General features: G+C 42.0%; 1 protein-coding gene across 16 annotated transcripts in view; it reads left to right on the top strand.

The window, feature by feature from the left end:
* Positions 1–24573, top strand: part of LPP (LIM domain containing preferred translocation partner in lipoma) — a 370626-nt gene that overhangs the window by 307380 nt on the left and 38673 nt on the right. For all 16 annotated transcript variants that reach the window (XM_059855503.1, XM_059855515.1, XM_059855514.1 and 13 more), the window contains one exon: positions 5337–5506. In XM_059855503.1, the coding sequence (XP_059711486.1) occupies positions 5337–5506 (170 nt within the window). The remainder of the gene's footprint in view (positions 1–5336; positions 5507–24573) is intronic.

The raw sequence follows: 24573 nt of genomic DNA, 5'->3' as shown, positions 1-24573 counted from the left end.
GGCTACTGAAGTCCCTGGATGTACAAACAGGAGCATCTCAAGCCACCTGTGTGGAGTTTCATTGCCTTTATCCTCTGCTTCAGTGTGATTGCTATAAGGATTGGTATGACATGTACCTATTCCATCATCCATCTTCACTGGTGGATGTTTGTCCCACTTGCTCATGTCCCTAATCTGACATTTAAAAGTGATGCATGTTCCAGATAAGGTTGGATATCCTGTGCCTAATTCCTCATCTCCGGATTGTGCCCAGTTTCTGGCCAAATCTTAAGAGCTTTGCTGAGTAACACCTCAGATTACAGCCTCTCCTGTTCATCTTCACAGTAAAAACATGCATCCAAGCTCCACTGACCTTGAATCTCTGCAACATCCTTTGCAATAAATGCACTTTCTCTCTATTCATGCTCAACTACCTGCAGAAATAACTCTCTGGCTTTTAACTTAGGCCAGATAATTTTTGCCTCTTAGTCATAGAGTCATAGAATATCCTGAATCTAAAGGGCCTCACAAGGATCATCAAATCCAACTCCTAAACATCTCTCCTCTGGTTTCATTTCTGTCTCATATCAAACAGAAGCTTCATGTCTTTACCTGCATGACCTGTAATGACCTATTCCCACCCTTCTTCCTCTAGTATTCTCTAGTGACATACCAGCTCATCCTTCCCATCTGAAGCCCTCTATGTTCAACCTTCAAGCACTTACATTCTCTTTTGTGTTGTCTTTGTCCTTTCTTCAGAAGCATTCCATTAAACTTCCTTTAAACTCCCTCCGGGTCCTCTTTCAAATTCTTCCTTAACCTTTTCCTTTGCTGTGCTTTCTACAGACTCCTTGTCAACAGTAAAACATTTAGAGTGCTGAGACCACGGCTTCCCTTGCTGATTGGTTTTGTCTGATCATTTCCTTCTCTTCCCTATCACTACCTGGTTGTTACTGCTTGTATTAGGTTGTAAACTCCTGCAGTTGGGCCCTTCTTTGAATTCTGTGTTTTCCCAATACACAGCAGAATGGATCTATTCTATAATCTGAGTAGCCAGGATCTGTGGTGGTATAGGCAAAAACCATGTGAGAGTAATGAGATAACAAGAAGTTAGAACATGGCATCGTGTGCAATATGAGCTCCTCTTCTCCCTTCCCCCTCTTCCTTCAGATTCACAATATTTCAGATTTTTTTGCACAGCAGAAGACAGTAAGTGAGGAGGTTTCAGAATAGAGTATAGCAGCTGATGTATCCTTTCAGCTGCTGAAGTGTTTCTGTGTAATGCACTCACTAATTGTGGCATTTTCAGCAGGGAAGCCTCTGCGGGCACTTCTGTACATGCCCCTAAGGTAAGACCACTGTGTGGCAGCCAGGCTGGGCTGAAGGAAGGTCACAGCATGGCCAAGGTTATGAACCTCTTTCATGCAAAAATAGAGGACTCCGGTCTCCCAGGCTTGCTGCCAACATATCGCCTTCTAGTTTTGCTGAAATGATCTTGAAAAAGGATCTAAAAAGGGCTGAAGGGGCAAAAGAAGAATGTTGAAATGACATAGTTTCTCATCTTCATGCAGTTTAGTGCTAATTTTGTCCTTTGTCTTTAAGCTGCCTTTTAAATGCTGCTTGTGGAAAGCAAATGGGTCACGTTGTTCTGTGTTTCTACTGTAATACACTGCCTGCTATTTTTCTCTTAGATTATTTGTGTAATCTTTTTTTGTGCAATCTGTTTGTTCTTGAGTCTTGCAAACTTTGCCTTTTGCTACTTCTTTCCCAATAAGCAGTGCAACTTGTTCTGTGTTCACTCATGGGTATTCTGCACACAACTGACTGGGTTATTTGAGACAGTGTGAAAATATTAAAATAGGGAACATGTGTGGGCACTTAATTGTGGTGAGCCCAACCACAAATACCTTCACTGTTGGTAACTGGCACAGAGGAAAAGCAGACCTTTGTTTTGTTTTTATCAGACATAATGATAGATACATTGTTTTTAGTGGGGTTTTTCTGGTTTTCTAAGGAAATGAGGCTTGTGCAATCACATTGCCTGTGTGCATGTGCCTGTCTGCTTGTTGGTTCCTCCTTCACCAACACTTGAAACTAATAGCCATTTTCAACTACATTTGAGTGAGTTGCAGGAGCTGGGAGAAGAGACAGGTTTTTGCAGAAGCCTTGTGAGTTCCCAGATTGCACCGAGGTCTGCAGAAGGTGCAGTCTCCAGTGATTGCATTGCTGCAAACCAGATCGGTTGTGTATTTGCCCATGTGCCTTTAAGTGGATCCAGCCACCCAACTGTTAGCTCCCAAATTTGAATATTTTGGCTTATTTGTTTTTACCTTTTGGGTGAGTGAGTCAGTTGGGAGAGTTGCTAGGCACAGAGCTTGTGTTTTGATTCTTGCTGGAGTGGCCATGTCACATGAAAAACATGGTTTGCTCAAGGCCACAGTGTTATAATTTGCATATAAACTTATAAGAAAGGAAGCTTTCTTTAAGCTTTCCTGTGTGAGAGTTTATGGGAGTATTTCTGTCTGTGTACTTAATAGCAGAAACTGGACTTCTCATAAATGTAGACAGGTTAAGTCTGTTGCTGCCTCAGTGGGAATCTTCTGTGGAAAAACCCAGAAAGAGGAAGGAAAGCCTCAGGAAACGAACTTAAAGGGGAGAAGTTGGCCAAGGCTCATGTTGTGCTACTCTTTGGTTTGTATCTGACCACCAGCAGTGTAGTTGGGGAATACCTCAGAGCCAGGGGGAATGTAGCCTCAGGGCACCTTTGGGAGGCAGAGAACATGTCTTTATGCCCTTTGCTCAAAGAGGGGACAGAGATACAAAGGCACTGAGTGACTTGTCAGAGATTACAGGAGTATGAATTTGAGTTAGGAAACAGACCCAGGTCTCCTGCCACAAGTGCAGCCAGAAGTATGGTCTCCATGTAGACAGCTTCTTCCGCAAATGAAGAGATGCCTTGGTCAAAGAGGAAGATAAATGCTGAAGCACACAAGAGCTGGCTAAATTATAAATGTGAGAAGAGAAGGAGGGGTTGAAAAGATTCCCACATGTTCTGCTCAGATGTTAACAAAGAAAGCTGAGAAGTGTTTGCATAGACACTACATTATTCCATGTCCAAATGCCTCATAAAAATAATACCGGATGATCACAGAATGGCACACTAGGGAAAATAAATTCTTCAGCGGAATATTCCCTCTGGAAAAACACTGTGTAAAGTAATACACTAATGGCTTTCAATTTCATGTTTTATATATAGAGATATTAACTGCTCCCCAGACGTCTCTTCGTATTACAGCCCAGCTACACGAGATGTTTGGAGAAGGCCCTGGAGCAGCTCTGTGCTGTCCACACCAGGGCTCAGCAGGGCTCTCCTGTGCTACACAGGAGGTGTTTTCTGCCTCCTTCTCAGTGCCGTGCTCGCTCCTGTGGTTCTCTCCAGTGGGTTTGGGTTTTTTCTTCCTAGCCCTCATGGTTTTTTCCATTCTTCCCCCATGCTCTGTAGCCTCACTACCATGCTGGGAAACCTGAATTCCTTTTCTGCTAATAAAAAAGGAGTCCTCTCTAGAAGAGTTACAGTGGAGTGATTAAAGCACAACAGTGACAATCAAAACCCTAATAACAAATGCTAAGGAAAGTTAGCTTTAAATACACCATTATTAATTCCATTTGGGGGATTTCCAGACTTGTCTGGATTCATCTGGTGAGTTCTCCCTCCACATTGCTCCGGCTGGGAGCTGTTTGAGTCAGGAACTGTCCATCATGTATAATGCCAACTACAGTTATGCCATTGTAGCAAATCGTAATGATCTGGGTTCTTTTCCAAGCTTTCCTAATATATCTCAAATGTGTATATATATCATCCTGCCACATCCTGAGGGATCCAAAAGTAGCTTACATGCTTTGTTCCCTGAATGTAGCTTGCTGGAGTGTGGGACAGGCAGGAAAGAAGTCATGAGTGTGGGGACATTGTTAGTTCACAGTGAAGGGCAACAGTCCTGCTCTTGAGATGACAAGACAGGTCTAACTTGCAGAAGATGTGCAGTATTGGCATGAAAAGGCCGATAAACAGACCATGGTATGAGAGAGCATTATATCACTACTGGATTATGTAATTATTATCAAGTGCATATTATTTCTATATGCCTTTATGAATAATTCTGTATTGAACTCAGTCTGCTTTCCTGTTTGTACCTCAGCTCTTGCTTCCCTTCCCATGCTCACTGACCACACCACTCTGCCCATGAAGCCTTCAAGAAGTGCAGGATCCCAAGGCTGGGGTCACCACAGTTATTCTTAAACTGGAGGATACCATTTTGAGTGGGGCAATGCCCCAGATCATAGTTGCTCTGTTACCTTTGTTGGGGTTCTCCTGTGTAGTGTGGCCGGCCTTGTCCTTAATGCCTTCCAATGTAAGGACATCAGAACTTCAGGAGGTTCTCCATTTTCTAGAACCCAAATGGCAGAGATAAATGGCAAAGGTGTGCCTTCTACCCACCTCTTCCATCACCTCTGCACCACAGTCTTCCCTAGGGAAATGTTTTTCCCATGAGCTAAGAAAATCTTGTCTTCACTTTGAAGCTATCTGCCACATAGCATCTTTAGCAACAATCTGAGCAAGGCAGCAAGTCTTTTGTACGTGCATGTCTACAGACTTTTTGTTATGCATTTGTGTCTGACATTAAGGACCTTGTTCAGAAACAGACAGAGCTCTTAAGGCTTGTCTGTACTTAGAGTCTTTACCAGCAGTTTCTGATACACCTTTCTTGAAGGATGGTAAGAATAAAATATCCACACATCAGTTTCTTTAGGAATAGTTTCTGTGCTTTAAATAGACAGAATATCTTAATTTGTATTAATCTTTGAACAGAAAAAAAAAAAGTAATTGGCTCCATTGAGAGAATTGGTTTAAGCAAAAACTTCTCTTTAAATTTTGCTGCCATCAGGCAGCTTTATGAGGCCTCCTATGACAAAATCCTTTCATGTGAAGCAAGGCTTAAGGCACAGGTTTATCCCATCTAACTGAGCAGCTGAGGATGACTATGTAGCTGGGTTAGATGATAGCTGAGTCGTTTGTATCTGAAGCTCAAGGTCCTTACAATGACTGCTGGCTTGCAGCACTACAGCTGACATGAGTGCTGTCTTGGGAGCCAGTGTCAATCCTTTCTAGATCTTTGCATATGGACCAGCACCAGAGTGCCTTCCGGTGGCACTGGATCTTTGCCAGCAGTAGCATAAATTGTTTTTTTGTGGACTGAGCTGCCACATCCCCCTCACCAGCCATGGCTGAGTGGAGGGACCTCCTGTGCAGCTGGTACGCGGGGCTTGCTTTGACTCCTGTCCTTTCCCTCTGGTGACAGGACGCTGTGCCCGCTGTGGGGAGAATGTTGTCGGAGAGGGCACCGGTTGCACAGCCATGGACCAAGTGTTCCACGTGAAGTGTTTCACCTGCATAAAATGCAACAGCAAGCTGAGGGGACAGCCTTTCTACGCCGTGGAGAAGAAAGCCTACTGTGAACCCTGCTACATTGTGAGTACCCGTTCCTCTTTGTGCCCTGATTTTAATGCACAGACATAGGAAACATTTATTTCTTTCATTGCTGTGAAGTTGCCTTACAGTTAAAATCTGACAACCCTGTGGCAGTACCATGAGCAACAGATTTTCTTATGGTCTTTTCAGCTTAGTGGGTGAATTACATTTCCTGGTCTGACTTCCCTCTGAAATGAAGTGGACACAGCAGGAGAAAGAGCTGGGTTTTGTGATTGTTTCATCTCTGTAAGGAGCAGACTATGCAGTAATTTTTTATCAGTAGTGTGGTTCTCAGCTTTCTGTGTTGAGAAATCTGATACCAAAAGGGTTACAGACTGTGTGCCCAATAAGATTAAGGTGGTGAGATGCAAGAAAGCACTAAAATTTCTAAAATCAAGACTTGTGCCTTGCTTGATGGAAGACTTTATACTGAACTAAGGGCCTTTGGATTAGATGTCTTTTGAAGCTTACACTACCCTAAAATTTCATTTCATGCCTCCAACAAGGTCTTAAAGCAAACAATTAACAGTTGGTCTGAGGAGCTGTGCATTTTAAGAGACTCCCATAACAAGTAGCTGGAACCAGTTGCATAAGTGCAAATTAAAGAAACATCCCTTAATGTGCCTGAGGCTTTACCTTGATCTGACCTTAGCATCCAGTATATAAGGATTATCCTTGTAACTTAGAGTAAAAAAAGCGCTGGAAGATTCTTAAAACACTGACAGATCTTTCTTTAAACTTCCAGTTTTGAGTTCTTACAAACACTGGATATTTGGATTTACACTTCTGAAAGTAAAAATTGATGTTTTTCATGACATTTCTGTCATTCCAGTGATAATTAAAGCAGTAATACTAAAATATTTCTAAAAATGCCACCAATATTTTATTTTTCTCTCTATTTCTACAGAGCCTTCACAGTGAGATTGTTACAGAAATACTGAATATAAAAACAGAGGATTGTGTCTTGTTTACAATGGCAGTGATAGATTGGTCTTGTTAAATTGATTTTAAAAGCTAAATGGTCTTTTGGTGGAATATGTACCTTTTAAATAATTTCTGTTTTTGTTTGCACTGAAATGATTGCGCCATAAAAAATTTAAGGTTTATTTTGTGGCAAGTTTATCCACGTGCAAAGCACTGAAGACTTTAGGAAGGTGCATTCATAATATAATTGGAGCAACTTTATGTAACTAGAATTAAACATTTCATTGACTTCAGGCTGGAATTGACTTCATCTGCTTGCAGATTGATACTTTCTTTTCTTCTTTTTTAAATCAAGCACGCATTCTACACCACTCATTTGCTTTAGTTTGGGAAAACATCTGCATTAGCCACTGTAGTAATAGTTTAAGATTATTTAATCTCATTACTTATACACTTCATTAGCCTGAGTGAATTGTTGGCAAGGGTTCAGTAAACTTCCTACATTAGGAGATAAAAGGATAAAAAAGGAAAAGGAGAAGGATTCTGTTCCTCATTTTCTTTCAAATTTATCTTCTGTCTATTTAAGGGATAAAGGAACGATAATTGCCTGGTTGCATCTGCGTTTGTATGTTCTGTGATAGGGCTTTGCAGCTCTGAGTACAGAGGAAAGAGTAAACGTTTAATAGCTTCCTTTTATATAACCAGAAGGGGCCTTTAAATGTTTATCCATGCAGTCCACAAAAACATGGTTATGGAGTTAACCCAAAACATGTCTGGATCCATCTGCTGCTGCACATGCAGGGGAAAGGATGGCAATGCTGATGGGGCTACATATATGTAGCTGGGCAGCTGGAACTGTGAGTGAAAAATGGGGAGCAGGGAGCTGGCAGTCTGATGCAGTAAAGAAAAAAAAACCAAAAACCCAAGCACATATTAAACTCTTAAATGTGCAAGAAACAAGTGTTGGGAGCCTATATCTCAGTGTCTTTCAGAAAGCTCAGGACTCTGCTGTATTGAAAGTCAGATCTACTAGGGATCTAGGCTTCTGCCATCCTCTGGCTGTAGGCCTGAGGAATTTGTGTCCTAGAGCATATGTCTCATTGATTTTTCAGTGGAATGAAGCCTGCATTGGCTTCAGTAGGATAATGAATGCTTGAGTACACTGAGGCTTTGAGCTAGGCTTGCAAGTTGTTCTTGCAGATGAATGAGACCCTTAAATTGATGAGGCACAGTCTGACTGCTTTTGTCTTTAGATGCCTTTAGATGTGTGATGCCAGTTATCCTGAACTCTGAGAGTTAATGACCCGCTTAAAATCTAGCCTGTCTAGCCACATTCTGCTGAATTGTGGCCTCTGATTATTTTTGTTTTGGTTTGGGTTTTTTTCCCCTTTCTTTTTGGTCAGTTGGTTGATTGGTTTTGTGAGGTTTTTTGGTGTTTGGTTTATGAAGGTGTGTGGGATATTTTTTGTTTCCCCAAGTCCCTGTATCAGAAAATAGCTTGGATACTAGGAATCCTAGATCTGTAGAAAGTCAGTGGGACTGAAGTACCTTGACTCAGATTCCTCTGGAGCTGAATTCCCATGGAAGGTTCCACAGATGTGACTGGCCTAAAACTGCACAGCTAATTCATGGCAGTGGCCAGCTGAGAAAACAGGGTTCTCAGCTGGTGTAAGTGTGAGTAATTCAGTGAAACTTGTTTCTGGTCTACCTAATTCACACTGATTTCTAGCACACATCCCTATTTTCCCAAGTCAAAAACTCTTGCCCTCTTATGCAAGTCACAGAGGCTTAATTTATATAAAGAAAATAAACAAATACTTGCCTAGTAACACTGGCCTAGTTGTGATACATAAATTCTTGAAGCCTTTGATTATTTTTTAATAATTCACTGGTGTGACTTGTGGCCTTATGCACAAAAAAACTATGCACAAAAATAAAAATAAATGTTTTTAAACAATTAGAATTGGCTAATCTTCTCGGTTTGTTGTGTGACTCTTCTTAGCTGTGGTGTAGTGAAGCCATAATTAAGATTTCTGTGAAGAGCTGTATTTAATTACTGGTTAGTCAGTACCAAGCCTAAATAGCCTGCAGAAGGGGTTTTCTTTGTTGTTTTTGTTTCTGGTTTTATTTATCAGTGATCCAATTAAGATGAAATTCCCCAAAAGTCTGAATTAATATCTAAGGAAATCAATCACCTGTTTGAAAAGAAATACTTTTCTTAATGGGAATTTGAGTACCAGAGTTAATTTCTTTCACACAAAAATCCTCCCACCCAAAAGCCCATCACTATCATTTCCTGTTACATCTTCTGAGTGCAGCGAGTTCTGTTGCCAATGTGCTTGCTGGTTTTGCGCCGCATCCAAGGATTCTTTCATTATTGATGTTATTTCTAAAAGAGTACCAGTCTTCTCCATTAAGACTCTTCTGCTGAACTAAAAGCAACTGTAAAAACTAAAGTGTTAATAGGAGACAGATGTTTCCCAGTCGTGATGACAGTCAAGTTAACATTTGAAATACCATGATAGAGTTTCCAGTGTAACCAGTGCACTGCTGTGCACTTGATGAACACCATGTCTGCAGTATGTTATCAGTATATTCCCCACCTCCCTTATGGGGCAAATTACTGACAAAAGAACATTTGGTTTGCTCCCTCTAAGTAGTTGAAGAGATTTTAACACTGGACTGAGAGCAGGGAAAAGGCTAAGCGTAATATCAGTGGAACTGTTGTTATAAAAGACTGAAGAGCAAGATGCTGAGCAGTGCCAGCTGTCTGCTGTCCAAATACGGTGTTATCATAAGGACTGAGCACAAGGTTAACCAGACACACCAGTCTGGCAAGAGTGATGCTGCTGTTTTGTGAATGGGGTGTTCTTTGATGTCCAAATAACTTTCTCCAGGATGTGGAAATTTTCTTCCATTCTTACCCCCCCTCTCCTGACAGTCTGGCAGTTGGCAGCTGGAGATGTGCACTCTGAGGCGAGGGCTGGGAGGGGCTGAGGTCCTGCAGTTAATGCAGAACGCAGCAAGATCTTGCTGATGCTCCTGGCCTCTTCTGTTGTGTCCCAGTCAATGTGACCTACGAGAGGACCATGGTGGCACTGGGACTGGGAAGGGTACAAGAAAGCCAGAGTCAGATGAAAGATTTCAGAGAAGTGGTGGGCTAGAAATGGTGAAGGATTGATTGAAGAAGGAGAAGAAAGAAACTCTCATTTCTGTCAAGGTACATCAGGGCAGATGGTGGGTATGCTCTGCAGAGCCCTGTGGAGACCCAGGGATTGAGGTTTCCTATTTCTGCTGAGAACTGTGAGGTATTGTGGACAATATCTTAAACCCATCCCCAAAGATCACTTACAAGGATTTTTTGCAGGTGAAGTTCATCTTCCCATAGTATTGAAGCTGTGGAAGTGCTTGAAGGAAGAAAAATTATGCATGGGAGTCTTGCCCTGGTTATTTCTGTTCCACAGCTTTGAACTTGGGATCATAGTGCTCCACCTTTTTTTTTTCTTTCCCCCCTGCCCCCCAGTTACTTGTTTTGTGAGCAGAAAAAGGTATATTTTAGAGGGTTTTTTTTTCTTAAAATCTTCTAACTTTCTGGCCTGTCAGTGGCTGTAGCTCAGTAGGAAAAGATAGTTCAGAACAGACCACAAGAGAAATGCTTTTAAGAAATGGTACAATGAGAGTCACTGGTGCCATGGAGCATCCTGGGAAAGCTTAAATTTGCTAATAATTCTAAAATGTCAGTGTTAACTCAATTTGTGCTCATTGAAATCTCTGGTGAGACTGTATTGGCTTCAGTGTGACTGGTATTGTAAACCTCGCCCTGTGTGCACGTGAGTGTGGTTGGTTGAAAGCTGTGCAAGAGCAGCTTCCTGCAGCAAATAGGGTTTAAAGTGTAAGGTTGTTCCCTGCAGTAAAACTACATCTATTTTTAAAAATAATTTTGCAATTTGTAAGCAGGGATTACAGCACTAATTTAGCAACTATGTAACAATTTAAATTGGACCAGAAAAGAGAAACTATAATTTAAAGATTTTTTTTTTTATGATACAAGTTTTCTTCTTTTTAAAGTAAAAAGCCCTTTATTCTTGTTTTTGTCAAGCAACGTATTGAATTTGAGAGTAATTTATGGAAAGTGCTGCCAGCATGGTATTGCAAGTGCTCCACAATTTGAATTTAAACTGCTCAATGGGATCATTAAGACTATTATGCCTGCTTTCCAAAGAGTTTGAATTCAAAATGACAACTGGAACAAAAATATAAAATAAACTAAAGAGAAGTCACGCACTCTTTGCGTGGTGGAATTTTTCTGCCCTCGAAATATTTCATTGAGATCAATGCTGCTCTTCAATCCTCTCCTAGAAAAAGCTGGTGTTGCTCGTTTTAGTTCGGAGCTCCTGTGTGAGTCATCGGCAGCAGGGAGCTGAACCTGTGACCCGTGGATTGAAAAGCATTAAGGCTCAGCTCCTGTGGCACAGAGATGGAGCTGGGCTGTGCCAGGCAGCAGCAGGCTCAGCCCTGGGTATTTCTTACCCTGAACAGAAGTGGTCCATGGGCATAGCAGCCGCAAAACAGGTCCAGAGTTTTGGCTCACTCACAGGTGTGTTTTATGGCTACTGATTATTAGCATTGATAATTTTGCTAGTCTACACCCAGTTGGTAATTCCATGGAAAAAAACATAATGGAAAGGAAAATCTGTTACATCTAATAAACTGATCATTTGTAAAAGTGAAAAATTAGTAAATCCCTTAAGAGTGTAACAGCTCTTTCTATTGATACCACCCAGCAACAGCTGATATAAAAAATAGAGACAGAGGGTGGAGTAGGAGTAGTGGCCATAAGCTCAACTCTACTGCTTTGACTGGTAAATGTTCTTGTGCAATCAGGGCACAGATAGAGGAGGACGGGATGCTATTACATAAGCTGCACCTGGAGCTTCCAGGAGTCCAGGTCTAGGAGGTACAAAAACGTGTGAGAGAATATGTCGATGAAGCAGCTTCTGTCAGAACTGGGACAGCTGAACTTAGCTGACCCTCTGGAAGACTGCATCTGTTTTTTGAGTGGCCTACCAGCTGTTACAGGGGATGGGTCATGCCTCTTATTTTGTCACAAGGCAAGGGAAAAGGTTCCTTTGCAGGGGTGGATGGGTGGAAGCGTCAGCAGAGGTCAATAACCTCCTTTCTAAACTGGAATTATAAAGAAAGGGGAGAAAGTGTACCATGAGATGATGAGGTAATGCTTTACAGAGACACTTCTGTAGAGACCCAGAGGCTCATATTAAAGAAGACAGGGCCAATTCATCTTGCTGTCCAACAAGGACAGGACAAGAAGCCTGCAAATCAAGACTGTAAGAAGGAAAATGCATAGTGTTCTTGGAAGACATGAGAGCGAGCCCTGCCAACAATTGCATTGGGCTCACCTTGGTGATGGATTCTGAGACCAATATACTTGGTGTAATTGACTTTCCAGAAAGCTGACTAGAGTGTTGCTTTAGAGGAAGACCAGCTATGGATTGTGGAGGTAAAGCAACTTGATGCTACCAATAGAACAGTGTCACAAGGGGGATATTTTTGGTAAAGTACCATAGTGCTGGACAGCGTTTTAATAAATACGTTTGTGTTGGAAGATCAGGCATGAAGTGCTGATCAACTATTCACTGATGTCTTGGTGGTGCAAAGTTTAGTTAGGTATGGATCACTTTTCATTCCTTTTCATGGCCCCTGTTTTAAAATGTGTCCATATTAAGTGACGAATCCTCCTCTGCTTGAGATTTTTGTGATGACTTGCTAGAATCCAGATCTTTTCTCCTGTGAGTGTTGGCAGCCATAACAACTTGAACTGTAGTCTTGTCTCTGCCTTGTGCTTTTATAAGTAGAGGCATTTTTCATATTTTGATTATATGAACTAAGCATTGATTTGACGTGTATAATCTAGAAAAACTATACCATGGGAAATGAAGAGTTCTTAGTGACTGAAAAGATGATACTGTGAAGGACCAGCTGCTGCCATTCTGTGAATTTCTTGCCTCACAGGGTGAATTCCACTGACCAACTGTATATTCTTTGGAAGAAAATAGTCTCCCTCTCTGCAGGACTAATGGGATTTTATGGTTCCTGGCTATAGATCCACTTAGGGATCATGCTACAGTAGAGGGGATGGTGAAGTCATTTAGCAATGGATTTTAGCTGTGTTTTGGTGTTAAGCTTTCTCTATAGAATGTTTCCCAAAGCTTGCTGCCTTTGCAAGTTAGCAGAAATGGCTTATAAGGAAAGAGTAACATCTTTGTAGTATCTTCCTCATATGCAGTCATGTGTAGATGGCTATTGGCAAGCTGCATCCAGTGTTTACAGTGTTCATCTCTTTTCTTTCATCTGTTTTTCACCACCTCCTCAGTGAACTACTTGCTGCTTTCACCCTCTGCTGCCTGAGCAGCATCTGGAGATACCACTGTAACAAACTCTCACTGTGGTGTGTCAGTGAATGAAAGTCTTTGTCTCTGAAAAACTTCTTGGTAAACTGCAAGTCTATGGAAAAGGCAGCAGTGTTGTGTCCATTGCAGATGGAGATCTGGCCCTAAGAAGTTTAAATGCAGTTTGTTTAGATCATGGATCTCCACTGCTGGAAGCCTTCAAGGGCAGGCAGGACAAACATCTCTTAGGAATGGTTAAGGTCTAGGCATGGGCAGACCTAGGGATGTTTTTCTAGCCTTACTTGTTCCGGTTCTGAGCTTGAATGATGTGTCCAGGACCACAAACACATCCTGCACTGTACAGCTCAGGTTTTCCACACTCCAATTTTCTACCTATTTGCAGGTCACCCTGCCAGGATCTGTAGGTGGAGGAGCTACCTTTCTTTTCTTCCCCTCTTCCAATCACTGATGTTTAGAGACTGGATAGGAATAACCATGAAGATCTGAAAGCTGAGTGAGGGCTCTTGGAAAACCCAGGAGGGTGGAAGGTACCATGACAGTGTTCCTTTCCATGTAGTCCTACTGCATGCTTGTAACCCTGCATAGTTATTTGTCAATTCAACCGGCTGAAGACAATTATTCTGAAAAGGCTGTAATGTATTTGAAATGGGGTCTGTAATTTAGATGTGTGCTTCCATCAGATCTGTGTATTTAGGAGCTTTGTCCTTTCTAATGCAGTGATGTTAGAGCACTGCAGTGTCCAGACATAAAAAAATTGGAACTCACTGAAGTAAACAAACCATTAAGTATTGCTTATTTTTACCAGTGCCCCTGTGCAGAGCCACTGGCAAAGCATGCTGCAGTATCTGTGAGTAAGAGAGTTGAATCTGTCCTGGAATGGGTGTGTTTGGGTTTAGCAGGGATGGTTCCCTGAGCAGCCTTGAAGAGAGCAAAATCTTGTCTTGCTCACTCTCAATTCCAGATGCCCTCCTTCTTCAGTCCAGACAGTGATTTGCAAGCCTGAGTGCCAGGGAGCCCAGCAGGCTCTTGCAGCATGCCACTTGAGCCCTCTCCTTGGTGAAGCCACACTCCAAGGAATTTGCTCTGGCAAAAGCTCAGTCTGTGAGTCGATCCTCCCTCTAGTGTCTGCCTCTGCTCTTCACTCCAGGACATGATTTGTGTGCATGTGATGTTTGTTTGCAGTGGGGGAAACTGTTTAACTTGCCATCACGCACATAGAAACCCCGGTGGGCTTCGGAGATTTCTGGTTGGAAAAAAACAAAATATTGTCAATGTAGATGAAGTACAACAAATGGGAATGGTGACAGGAGAAAAAGTTTCTTGATTTTAAGAGTATGGAGAGTGTTTGGTACTCACATAGGGACAAAGCAAATTGTTAGTCTATTGTTTCATCTCATCTGCATTGATTACAAAGCTATGGTCCAAGTACAATATTGACAGAAGAGATAAATAATCCACTGGGGTATTTTGGGCAGAAGTAAAACCAAATTATACCTTAACTCTGGTGCCGTGGCATTTGCTGGGGACAAGATATAATGAGGCACTGGTAGGTAGCAGCCTTCACAGGAACAAGGGAGGTTGATGTGGTCAGTGAGGTCCTGTGGTGTGTGCCCATCTCTGCAAGGTCTCTGTGGGGGCTAGGCAGGGATGGCACCATGCAGGTTGGTGAGCATGGAACTCGTGGGGCATCTGGATTGCTGAAAATGGGTGATGAGATCTGCTCAGCATTGTCCCTGCTTTTCCCTGGCTGCTGTTTCCTGGCAAACATTTGCCACAGAAGCACCATGGAAGTTTTCCACACCAACCCGATGCTGTAACTGTCAAAGCAGACTTGCTGCGCAGCTCTCTGAGGCAGTGCAGGAAGTGCAGGCAGTTAGACACTGGTGGCTGTTCTTATGTTACATGCCCATGTTTCAAAGGTTTTTGTTCTTGTTAAAAATAGAGCTTTATGGAAAGAAATAAACCAAGAATCTTTGTGACCTCTTTGGTGTGAGGTTATAAAGCACAGCTTTGATAGTCTTTAGTCACTATAGGAATGTGCTCCTGCAGATTCTGGCCATCAAAAGAAAAATCTTTATATTGTTTTGATTTTTATTTTCTTGCTGAAGTCAATCTACTAATGTGTTTAATGCTGCTGCTCATTGTATTTGCATCCTTGCTGTTTGACTCTTTAACACTGATTGGCCTTCCAGGTTCGCCTGTCACTTAATATTTTTTTATGTATGAGTTTTTTCAACTGCTGCAAAGATGTAAAAAGTAATGGTTATTGTGCCCAAAACCTAAAAGTTGCTGCTGACCAAACCCAGATACTTTCCCTTGTTTGTGAAGGGAAATACAGCAAGGGGGGGGGGGGGGGGGGGGGTAAAAATAACAGTATTGAAATGTAAATTAATTCTCAGATTTTATCAGGGATTGAGATTTTAAGTATGAATATTCCATTAGCTCCTGACAAGGTAGTTTTTTGTTTAAGGTCATGTTTGAACCGATACACCATCTTGGCATTCCACCAACAAAGATATCTGTGTAAATGCAATCTGTGTTCAAGCCAGACAACACTTTTAAAAATTTATTTAATATTTCCTGCAGCAAGCCATCTGTGACTGGTCACATTTTAGGAAGCAAACGAACATCATAGCAATGTTCGCCAGTCTCTTTGAGTAACTTCTAGACTTTTTAAATTAAATGTGCTGCCAAATATTTATGTTCTGTTGTGAAAGGAAAAATATTTGTTTGACATCCTAGATTCCCTGGCAATTTGCAGTCAGTTGCTCCTCTGAGGAGCTGTGCTATTCTTGTGGGTGCTGCAGGGCCAAAGGAGGATGTGGGAATCCCTAAAGGTGCCTTTTGGGCTTCTCAGCAGGGAATGGGGTCTGCTGTAGCAGGATGGGGCTTTCTGGGGACAGAGAGAGGTTGAGCCCTGGGTCCTCCCATGGAGGGTGTGACAGGGCAGGCTGGGGGCCAGGTTGTGCACAGTGCTGGCACTGGCAGGTAGGAGGGTGGTGGAACGTGCGCAGGTGGCCATCACAGCATTCCTGCCAGCATGCAAAAGGCTCAAGAGTTCTCAGAAAAGCCAAACCACTTATCAGGATGTCTTCCAGTGCATCTGCCACAGGCACTGCAGCCATCACCAAGGCAACCAAGTTGCCAGAATTTAGCAGCAGCAAAACAGAAGGAAAAATTAGTGATGGCCGAAATCATGTCTGCTAAAGGCCTTGATGGAGCTGAGCTGTGCTCTAAATCATATCTAGCATTTAGCAATAATTTTCAGAAAAAGTCTTGGGTTTTTATCCTGTTCCACAGATTTATGGCTGACTTAAACTTGATCATTCTAAAGTAGCGAAATGACTTTGTTCAAGGGCTTGGAAATTGTTATCCTCTTACTACATACAGGTACTAATAAACAAGTAAAATGTCTAAAACTGTCCCGAAATAGTGAATTCTGCTTTGGAAAGACTGAAATGTTCTCTAGAGTCCCTGGTGGCACAGCACCAGTTTTTGCTAAGTTCTGATTTGAAATGGTCCATATAATTTGCCTGTACTTAGCACCTTGGGACTGTTGCAACCAGCAGAAGCCCAGGTGACTCATCAGCCCATAACCTGTCCACATGTGTCTGTCACCTATAGGAACGATGCCATACATAGAACATGCATATTCTTATATTCTGAAAAGAGGCCCTTGCAACAGAGCAGGGAGAGAAAGCAGTCCAGATTTGCTCTATTACCTCTGACAGTTTTACTTTCACTGTGGCATGACAATAAGATTAAAGTTTTATAGTAATATCACCTCCATCCAGACCAAAAAAAAATAAAACCTCTCCTCTCTGGTACTTAGATTTCAAACTCTTTTTATAGAGCCTCTGCATCTGTTAATAAAGTCCTTAATTCATTTTGAACATTTTATTGTCACTTTGGATAAAAGTTTAATCAGATAGAATTATTGCCCTTCTAATATTCCCTTAACCTTTGCATTTTAGACTTAGACCATATCATTTAAATTTTAAAATCACTCTTTTATAGACTTGAATTCCCCCATCTCTTTTTTAGAGGGTACTTTTGCACAGGAATGCTGCAGTCTGTCTTGAGGTCATGTGAAAACTTTAAAGGCTCTAATGCAAGCACTACTCACTTTCCACTGAAATGTCTTCCATGCCCTATTAATTACTTTAATGGTGACATGCTGGTTTAAGGGACTTCTTTATTAATGCCACTAAATCTTTTTTTTATTGTTGTTTAAACACTTTTCCTTTCCTTTATGTAGATGTATTTAATCCCTTCTGTCTTTAAAATAAACGAGTGCATAGCCACACAAGGTGTTTGACATTTCCATCTTTCCATCTCAGGAGGATGTAGGGAGGACTTTGCTCCCTTGTCCACATCCCACCAGAGACATGCACATCTGTACTGTCTGTCTTCATGTGTTAGATTGTTGTGGTGGAAGTAATATTTGAAATCTGATCTCTTTCTTTCCAGAAATAATATACAGTGAATTTGCTTTTACTCTTCCAGGATGTTGAGATTGTAGAGGTCAGTTTGGATTTTTTGCTGGAAGTGCAGCACTCCCAGTTCAAGAGAGGATTTGCCTATGTTTGAGCCTTTTCCTAGCAAGGAGGACACGTTGATTTGCTCTCCTCAACCTGAAGTAAGAGTATTCTAGTAGTCCATTTTTACTTCAAAGATGTATAGCATTCACTCTACTGGATTATTTATAGAGCAGCCCTTTTGCTGAACTAGCTAGCTGGTAATACACTGACATCCATGCCTGCAGCTGGATTTTAGTTTGTCAGGTTTTTATTTTTTTAAGGTGAAATCTTTTACAAAATACCTATTCTTGATTCATCTTAGTTGCAGATTTTCTTGGTCTGGGAAGGGGAAGCAAGGTGTGAGCACATATATGACTGAGGAATTGGCTGCTTTTGGTTTGCTAACCCACTCTTGACCATGAGACTTAAACTCTTAATAGTAAGTCATGTAATTCTTTAGTCACTTTAGAAAATGTTATGTCTCCAATAACCATTGATGGTTTCACTATGGGACTCTTCACATTTGAGATCTATAAATAAACTTCACTGGTTTTAGAGAAAATCAGAATGGATTGTTGAAAAACTTGTGAAGAGACTTCACCAACAGCAACTAGTTTTTTCTTTGAAGGAGCGGTGGTTTAGGGCTTGGGGTTGGTTTTTTTTGTTTTCTTTGGGCAAAGTATGAAAGCTTGTGTTACACTGCAGGGTTTCTCTTGACCTCCTCTGTCCCAGAGGAGGTCAAGAGAAAGCTGATTTCCAGCTCCTAAAAACATCTGTGCCCAGCTGGGTAATAGAGTTTCTGTGCAGCCCTCCATGACTAATGTATACCTGTACATACACACAGACTTGCAGAGGAGGAATCTGGAAGCCTGAATTCAATCTGAAATTATTTGGGTTTTGCCCAGAAAAGGTATTCCTTCCTCTCATGGACCTTCCCTCAGGTTTGTCCAAATCAGTCTTCAATTATCAGTAATACACTTTACCTTTTGCATTTTCAAACTTTGCTAAATGGCACCCTTTGCATTTTAGAATAAGTAGCTAATTAAATGGCAAGGCTGAGTGCTGTTTGAGCCATGGGTTAGAGTCACTATAACTTAGATAAGGGACTGGATCCCATAAAACAAATTAGTCTAAGTTGTGGGCCTGCTCCCACTGATCCCAATTTAAATGTTTTCTTTAAAATTAATAGGAGCTGAATCCAATGTGTGGTGCCCAAGACAATGGGGCTAATGGAAGGCATGAGACATAGACCCCATCTCCCAAAGTGATCCTCTTGAGTGTGTGAAGAATCTAGACTGGCTTGATCAAAAGAATTTTCAATTTCTGTTTTTTCAAGTAGAAGTAAGGAAGATTCAATTTAATTTTAGTGGGAATTCCATAAAATTAACTGAAAAGCACAAACCATACTTTTCCCCCCTCTAAACTTGTTTCCTTCCCTTTCCCCATGTGATTACCTTGTTTATTTTTTAAATAAATAATCATATTTTAAAGCACTATAAATAAACTGCAAAGTGTGCTCCAATGGGGTAGAAAAATATATTCCATCTGCTGGGGAGTGATTATTAAATAATTCACCAGTGGCAAACCCAGGAGTGGTTATCCATTTTCCTCTCATTCATGGGTAATTTTTTCTACATCCCGTAGGAGCTCATTATGTTTTCTTTGTACATAATGTTTAATAATTTTAAAATCTGGCACTAACCCCTCCATCTACAGATTCTTCAATTTTTCCTAAGTATTTGTGCATGTGTACACATGTATGTATTTGCAGAGGAATATATTTGTTTTCCTTCTTCCTTCTTTTTTCTTTTTTTCATGTGGAGAGAATGTGAGAATGTATGTCTGAAGTGAGGTGGGAAGTTGGAGGCAAATTTCCTCCAACTGTGCAGGGGAGTTTCCTCCTGCACAGGTGGTGGATGGGTCACATCCCTGGTCTTACCCTTGGGTGGCAATCAACAGAACTTCAGGGCTATGGCATTAATATGAACCTCATACTTCAACACTTATAAACAAAGGAATAGGAAGCAAGGTGAGGGAGTGGGGCATTTGAAGAACCCTGTCTCCTTTCTCTCAATGTTAGGAAGAATTTGGTTATCTTCTAAGGGACCAAGAGTGAGCCCAACAAGCCTGGTCTGTGGGTAGGCAGCAAGCGATTACCTGATTGAAAACTGGAGCTATATCCCATCAGTGGAAAAATTGCCACAGATATGTGGAGTGGTGGGCTTTGAAGCTGACCTTAAGGGAAGAGTTCAGCTTCTGGTAACAGACCCAAAGGCCTCTGTGGGCTTTGATCAGGCAGGGTGGGCAGCTGGGCAGAGGACTGGATGGAGTTGGCACATAGCAGGAGGCTGCACACAGTCAGGAGCTGGCACCTCCAGTGCTGAATCCCATTTCAGAAATGGTCATGTTCCCATGACTGTGTGCGCTGGGGCTGGAGGTGAGGGACCACCATCCTGTCCTGAATGCCCAGTGCCAGCGCCCAAGGAACTGTGGTCAGAGCTGGGCTTTCCCCCAGGCTGGAGGCAGATGTTTGCAGTTAGAGGACAATCCCTACCTTGGTGCTAAAATGTGTAACTAGCCACAGGAAATTCTTTCCTTAGCTGATGAAGACAGGAAGGTAAAAAAGTGTCTCTTAATGCTTCTACTGTTTTTCCTAGGGAGTTGAGTGAATCTGGCTGCCCTCAGAGAGGGGAGCAGCAATCCTATTCCCTAGCAGGTAATGATCTCTGTTGTTCTCTTGCACATGTCTAGATGTCCATACTGTTGGCCAGAGAGAAACAAAACTCTCTCCCTGTGAGGTAGGAGCTGTTTTATTTTTCTCTCCCTCTTTTTCACACTCCCTGTAGGCATGTGCAGGCTCTGGGTTTCAGAGGCTGGGCTCTGTACTAAGCAGCAGCAAACAGCTTTTTCTTGGGACGAAGACCAGATCCAAACAATTTGGTTTTGACTATAGTTTCCATATGATTCTTGAACTGGAAATTCTTCCTTTTGTTATTCTGCTAATCCCTTTTGAGGGGGGAAAGGGGAAGTAGTCCAGATGTGAATTAGCAGAACCTTGAATATTTTGCTTGTTTGTGAAGAAACTGTTCTTTCCTTTGCACTTCCCAATCTGATATTCTGTATATTTCCCTCCCATATCTCCATCATAGTCAAAGCCTGAATAACACTTTCCATGACTGGTTTCTCTGCAAAACATGAGTTTTGCTGTGGTCAGTATAAGAATAGAGTGCTGCAACTACTGAGACTGGTTCTGGCTCTGAGCTCACTTCTCCATCTCATTTCCTGCTCCAAATGATTGGTAATTTTCACTCCTAGAAATGATGCTCCAGGATGGAAGAGCACAGGGAAGCTACTATTCAGGTGAAAGAACAATGTTAAATGATAAGAATGAATGCAAGGTTCCAGAGCAAATGAACAGTGTCTTGCTCAGCACTATGGGCATGTGAAAGAAGTTGCACCTTGCAGAGCAAGGGCTGGAGGATAAGCTGGGGTGTGCTGGCCAATGTGCCAGCTGCAGGAAAAGTTGTGTGAACTGGAGGTTTTTGAAGCTGCGCTAATTTAAACCTCAAGAAACTGGTGTGAGAAACCAGCTGTGGACTGGAATGGTGTTTGATGGATCTGACAGGAGCTGGGGAGTACAGAATTACTGCCATGCTGGCTCCTCTGTGCCCAAGGCTCATCCTTACATTAACAGTTCTCCAGCTGTACAGCACAGGAGACACCTGTGTTCTTGCAAACCCAGACTGCTGGCACTTCCATCAGGGATGCTGTGGGATTCTCTGCTGATTGATATCCTTGATATTAACCAGAGCTGAGCACTGCTGCTTGAATGGAGCAGGAACAGCAAGCTCAGTTCTCTTGAAACCTGAGCTTAGGCTGTGGATCGAGCTATTTCCGGATGTCCTTTTTTCTTCTTACATGCACAAGCTGCCTCTCCCCATGGATCTTGCTGTCTTAAGGTCTATAGGTCCTGAAGAGAGCAATTTTGGTGTGAATTTCCCATCCATGGTGATCCAGTTGCTCTTTTGCACTCGGTCAAGCACATTAAGAGAGGAGAAGTGGTTGGCTCAAATGGGCAGAGTAAGTCCAAGCTGGGAAGCTGCCTGGGGCTTCCCCATGCCCTGTCCAAGGTGTCCATACGTAACCCAAGCACCTTTTCCTGCTGCTGTTTCTGAAATGGCCCTGCTGGCAGCCTAAATGCCCAGAACTCTCTCCATGCTGACACAGAGCTGGGCACTGATGTGCTCCATAGCCTGTACTGCAGTGTGCCATTAGGAAAACTGTAGTTGCCAAATGTTTCTGTTTTTACATGAAGCTATTCCACCGAGGTTATCTGATTTTTCTTTGGTGCTGAGAAAAGCAGTTGAATCAGACAAGAGACCTGGTGGGTGGAATACATTATATCCAAAAATCAATCATAAGGTAAGGAAGGAATAGAATGGAGTTTATTTACAGTCTGTTGACTTTTATAGTTAGCACCATTTATTAGAGAAGATGAAGAAGAAGAAGAAAATTAAGCAGAGGGCAGGAAAATGTTTCTTTGTGATATTTTTGTGCCTGGCAATGGAAAGAGATGTGTGTACGAGCTGACAATTTATCTTCTGCCCTGAAGAGAAATGACTTGTTCTCAAATGGGCATGAAATGAAATAGTGCAGAACACGATAGAAACTTTTCTGAGTAAATGGGTCAATTTCCTGTCATTCTCTCGATAATTGTATGTAGAGCACACTACGCTCCAAACACTGGCAAATGTGATTTTTTTTTTTCCCCTCCTGTTATTTTACTCCTCTTGTAAATGGGTAGAAAACATATTCCAGTGCTGGCACTATTATAATCAGCTTTTGCCAGTGGCTAATAGCAGTCCATTTTTGGTGAATGCTTATTACCTCTAAGCAGTCCAAGACACTACATAATAACCCAGGGGCTGTGTAGACTGGTACTGCTAGGAATGAGATGCATTTATAGGGACTGCATTGCAAATGCCCCGTCACAGCAGGAAATTTGCTTGTCCCTTTATCTTCTCTTGCCTAATTGCAAAATAAGCCCTGGTGCTCTAGCTGGAGAAGGAGCCTTGTTTGCCTTCCAGAACTTCCTGGTATGGTCAGGGACTTTCTGCCTCACCATCCCTTAGCAGGCTGATGCATTTTCCTTCACTTAGAGCAGCCCTCACTGTTACTGAGGGGACATGGTTTCAGGTCAGACTCACTGAGGACTGAGCTGGTAATTTTATTTTGGATGTGGTTAATTAAAAGTATCAGAAGTGTTGTATCAGGTGTCTAGTGGATGACAATTAGGATCTCTGTGGCAGATTAGCCCATTCACTGGAATGGGCTAATGCAGTGATGAGCTTCACGAGTGCCTTTGAACCTCAATCTTAGGAAAAGAGAGACAATATTATAGGGTTGGCCCCAAGGTGCTGGATTCTGGCTGTGGAAATATCTGGATAAATCCCAAATACTTGATTTCAATAAATTTTCTTCCTCTTAACTCTAAGCTAAGCAAGATACAGACTTGTCCAGCCTACCTAATCATGCACAGTATTATGCTCCTTGTTGGAGGTTATAGGAAGGATAAAAAAATACAATCCCAGCCTGATCAGGACTGCAGATACTTGAGCTGTGATGTATCACCTGATGGGGTCCCACAGCCCTGTGAGAGCTAAAATCCATTCCTGCCTCTCCAGTGACTTAGGGAGAAAGTTGCCCAAGAAATGGATTTCAGCTGTAGATCATTGAGAACTTCTGTTTTCACCCCAGTTATCCCCCAAAATGAAAATCTTAAATCACATGTTTTGAAGACTAAAATCTAAAAGCTTTGAAAGGAAACCCCTAGAATAGATTTTCTTTTTTTTTTTTTTCTTTTCTTCCTTCACACTAGTGAAAAGCTGATTCTCAAAACTATGACAGGATTAGGCATTTCCTATGCAAAATTTTCTTTTAGGAGCGGAAGTCAGGAGCCTTTCTGGAGCTTTAAACAACATTGTTTTTTCTTACTGGGTGTAACTAGAACTCTTCTGTGAATACAGCCCAGGGTCAGTGTCACCTTCTTTCTGTATACAGAGGGCAGGTTTCAGTCCAAAACAAGTTGGATTGGGTCACAACTTAGAAAAGGCTATGGAAAAATTTTCAACTCTGATTTTCTTTTTTTGTAACTGTTGCTTGTTTTTTTATTTTATTTTTCCACTATGGTAGGAAAATGTTAGCTTTTCATAGCAGTCTCTAAGAACAGACAGGTCTATTTGTCTTGTATGTATACTGTTGATGCAAATGGACTGAAAGTAAGGATACACAGAACAGGTCTTCATCTTCTGCATCTGCTGTCAGGAGAGGAATTCATGTAGCAATCCCACTCTGTGAATCAGCAGTTGCTGAAGTATGCACACAACTGCTGGATGGAGCTGGCCCCACTTGGCTCATGTGTAAGGCTCCAGACTCCTCACAAGTCATGAGGAACGGGAAGTAAATGATCTCTGACCTCCATCAGCAGGGAGCATGGAGAAATGTGCATTGTTTATTCCACCTGTCTTTGGAAAAGTGCTGCCCTGGAGGACTGATTCAGAAGACAGTTATGCTCAGTAATTCTGGAACAGCTCAGCTGCCTGGGATAGGATCAGCCCACTGTAAAAGCCACCAAGGGAATTGGGTCAGAATTCGGCCGTGCTGCTGCTTCGACCAGAGAATGAGTTCTAATGACTCTTACTTAGAGCAAAATAGGAAAAGATCAAGGGCAGAATTAGTCATTTTCCCCATGTTACATAACAATATTTTAGCACACATTCTTCTCCCTGAACATTTAAATGCATTGCTTGAATAATCACTGAAGACAATGTGGTGATAATATGTTCCTGATGTGTTGGAGGCAAAGCAGTTACTCTGGTTTTACTTTTGCAAAATATATTAAACTATTTAGTTTTTGCTGATGTTTACACACAGGGAGTGTGGGGGATTGTTTTGGTTTTTACTGCTGTTTCTTTAAGGGAGCACAAGGGGATTGCTGTTAAATGGGTCTGATGCTTGTGGTGGAATTCATCCTAGATAACTTCATCTCGCTACAAGCCACGTGCTTGGGCTGACATGCATGTGCCTTGGGAGTGATGGTGGAGAGTTATTGGTGCCTCCTAGGGAAGGATATTTTAACCAGCCCTTCCAACAGCTCTTGCAATCACCCCAGTGCTGGTGTCACCTTTGCTCAGAG

Source organism: Haemorhous mexicanus, chromosome 10 (genome assembly GCF_027477595.1).
Source record: "Haemorhous mexicanus isolate bHaeMex1 chromosome 10, bHaeMex1.pri, whole genome shotgun sequence".
Lineage (NCBI taxonomy): Eukaryota > Metazoa > Chordata > Aves > Passeriformes > Fringillidae > Haemorhous > Haemorhous mexicanus.
This window is presented reverse-complemented; position numbering and strand designations above follow the sequence as displayed.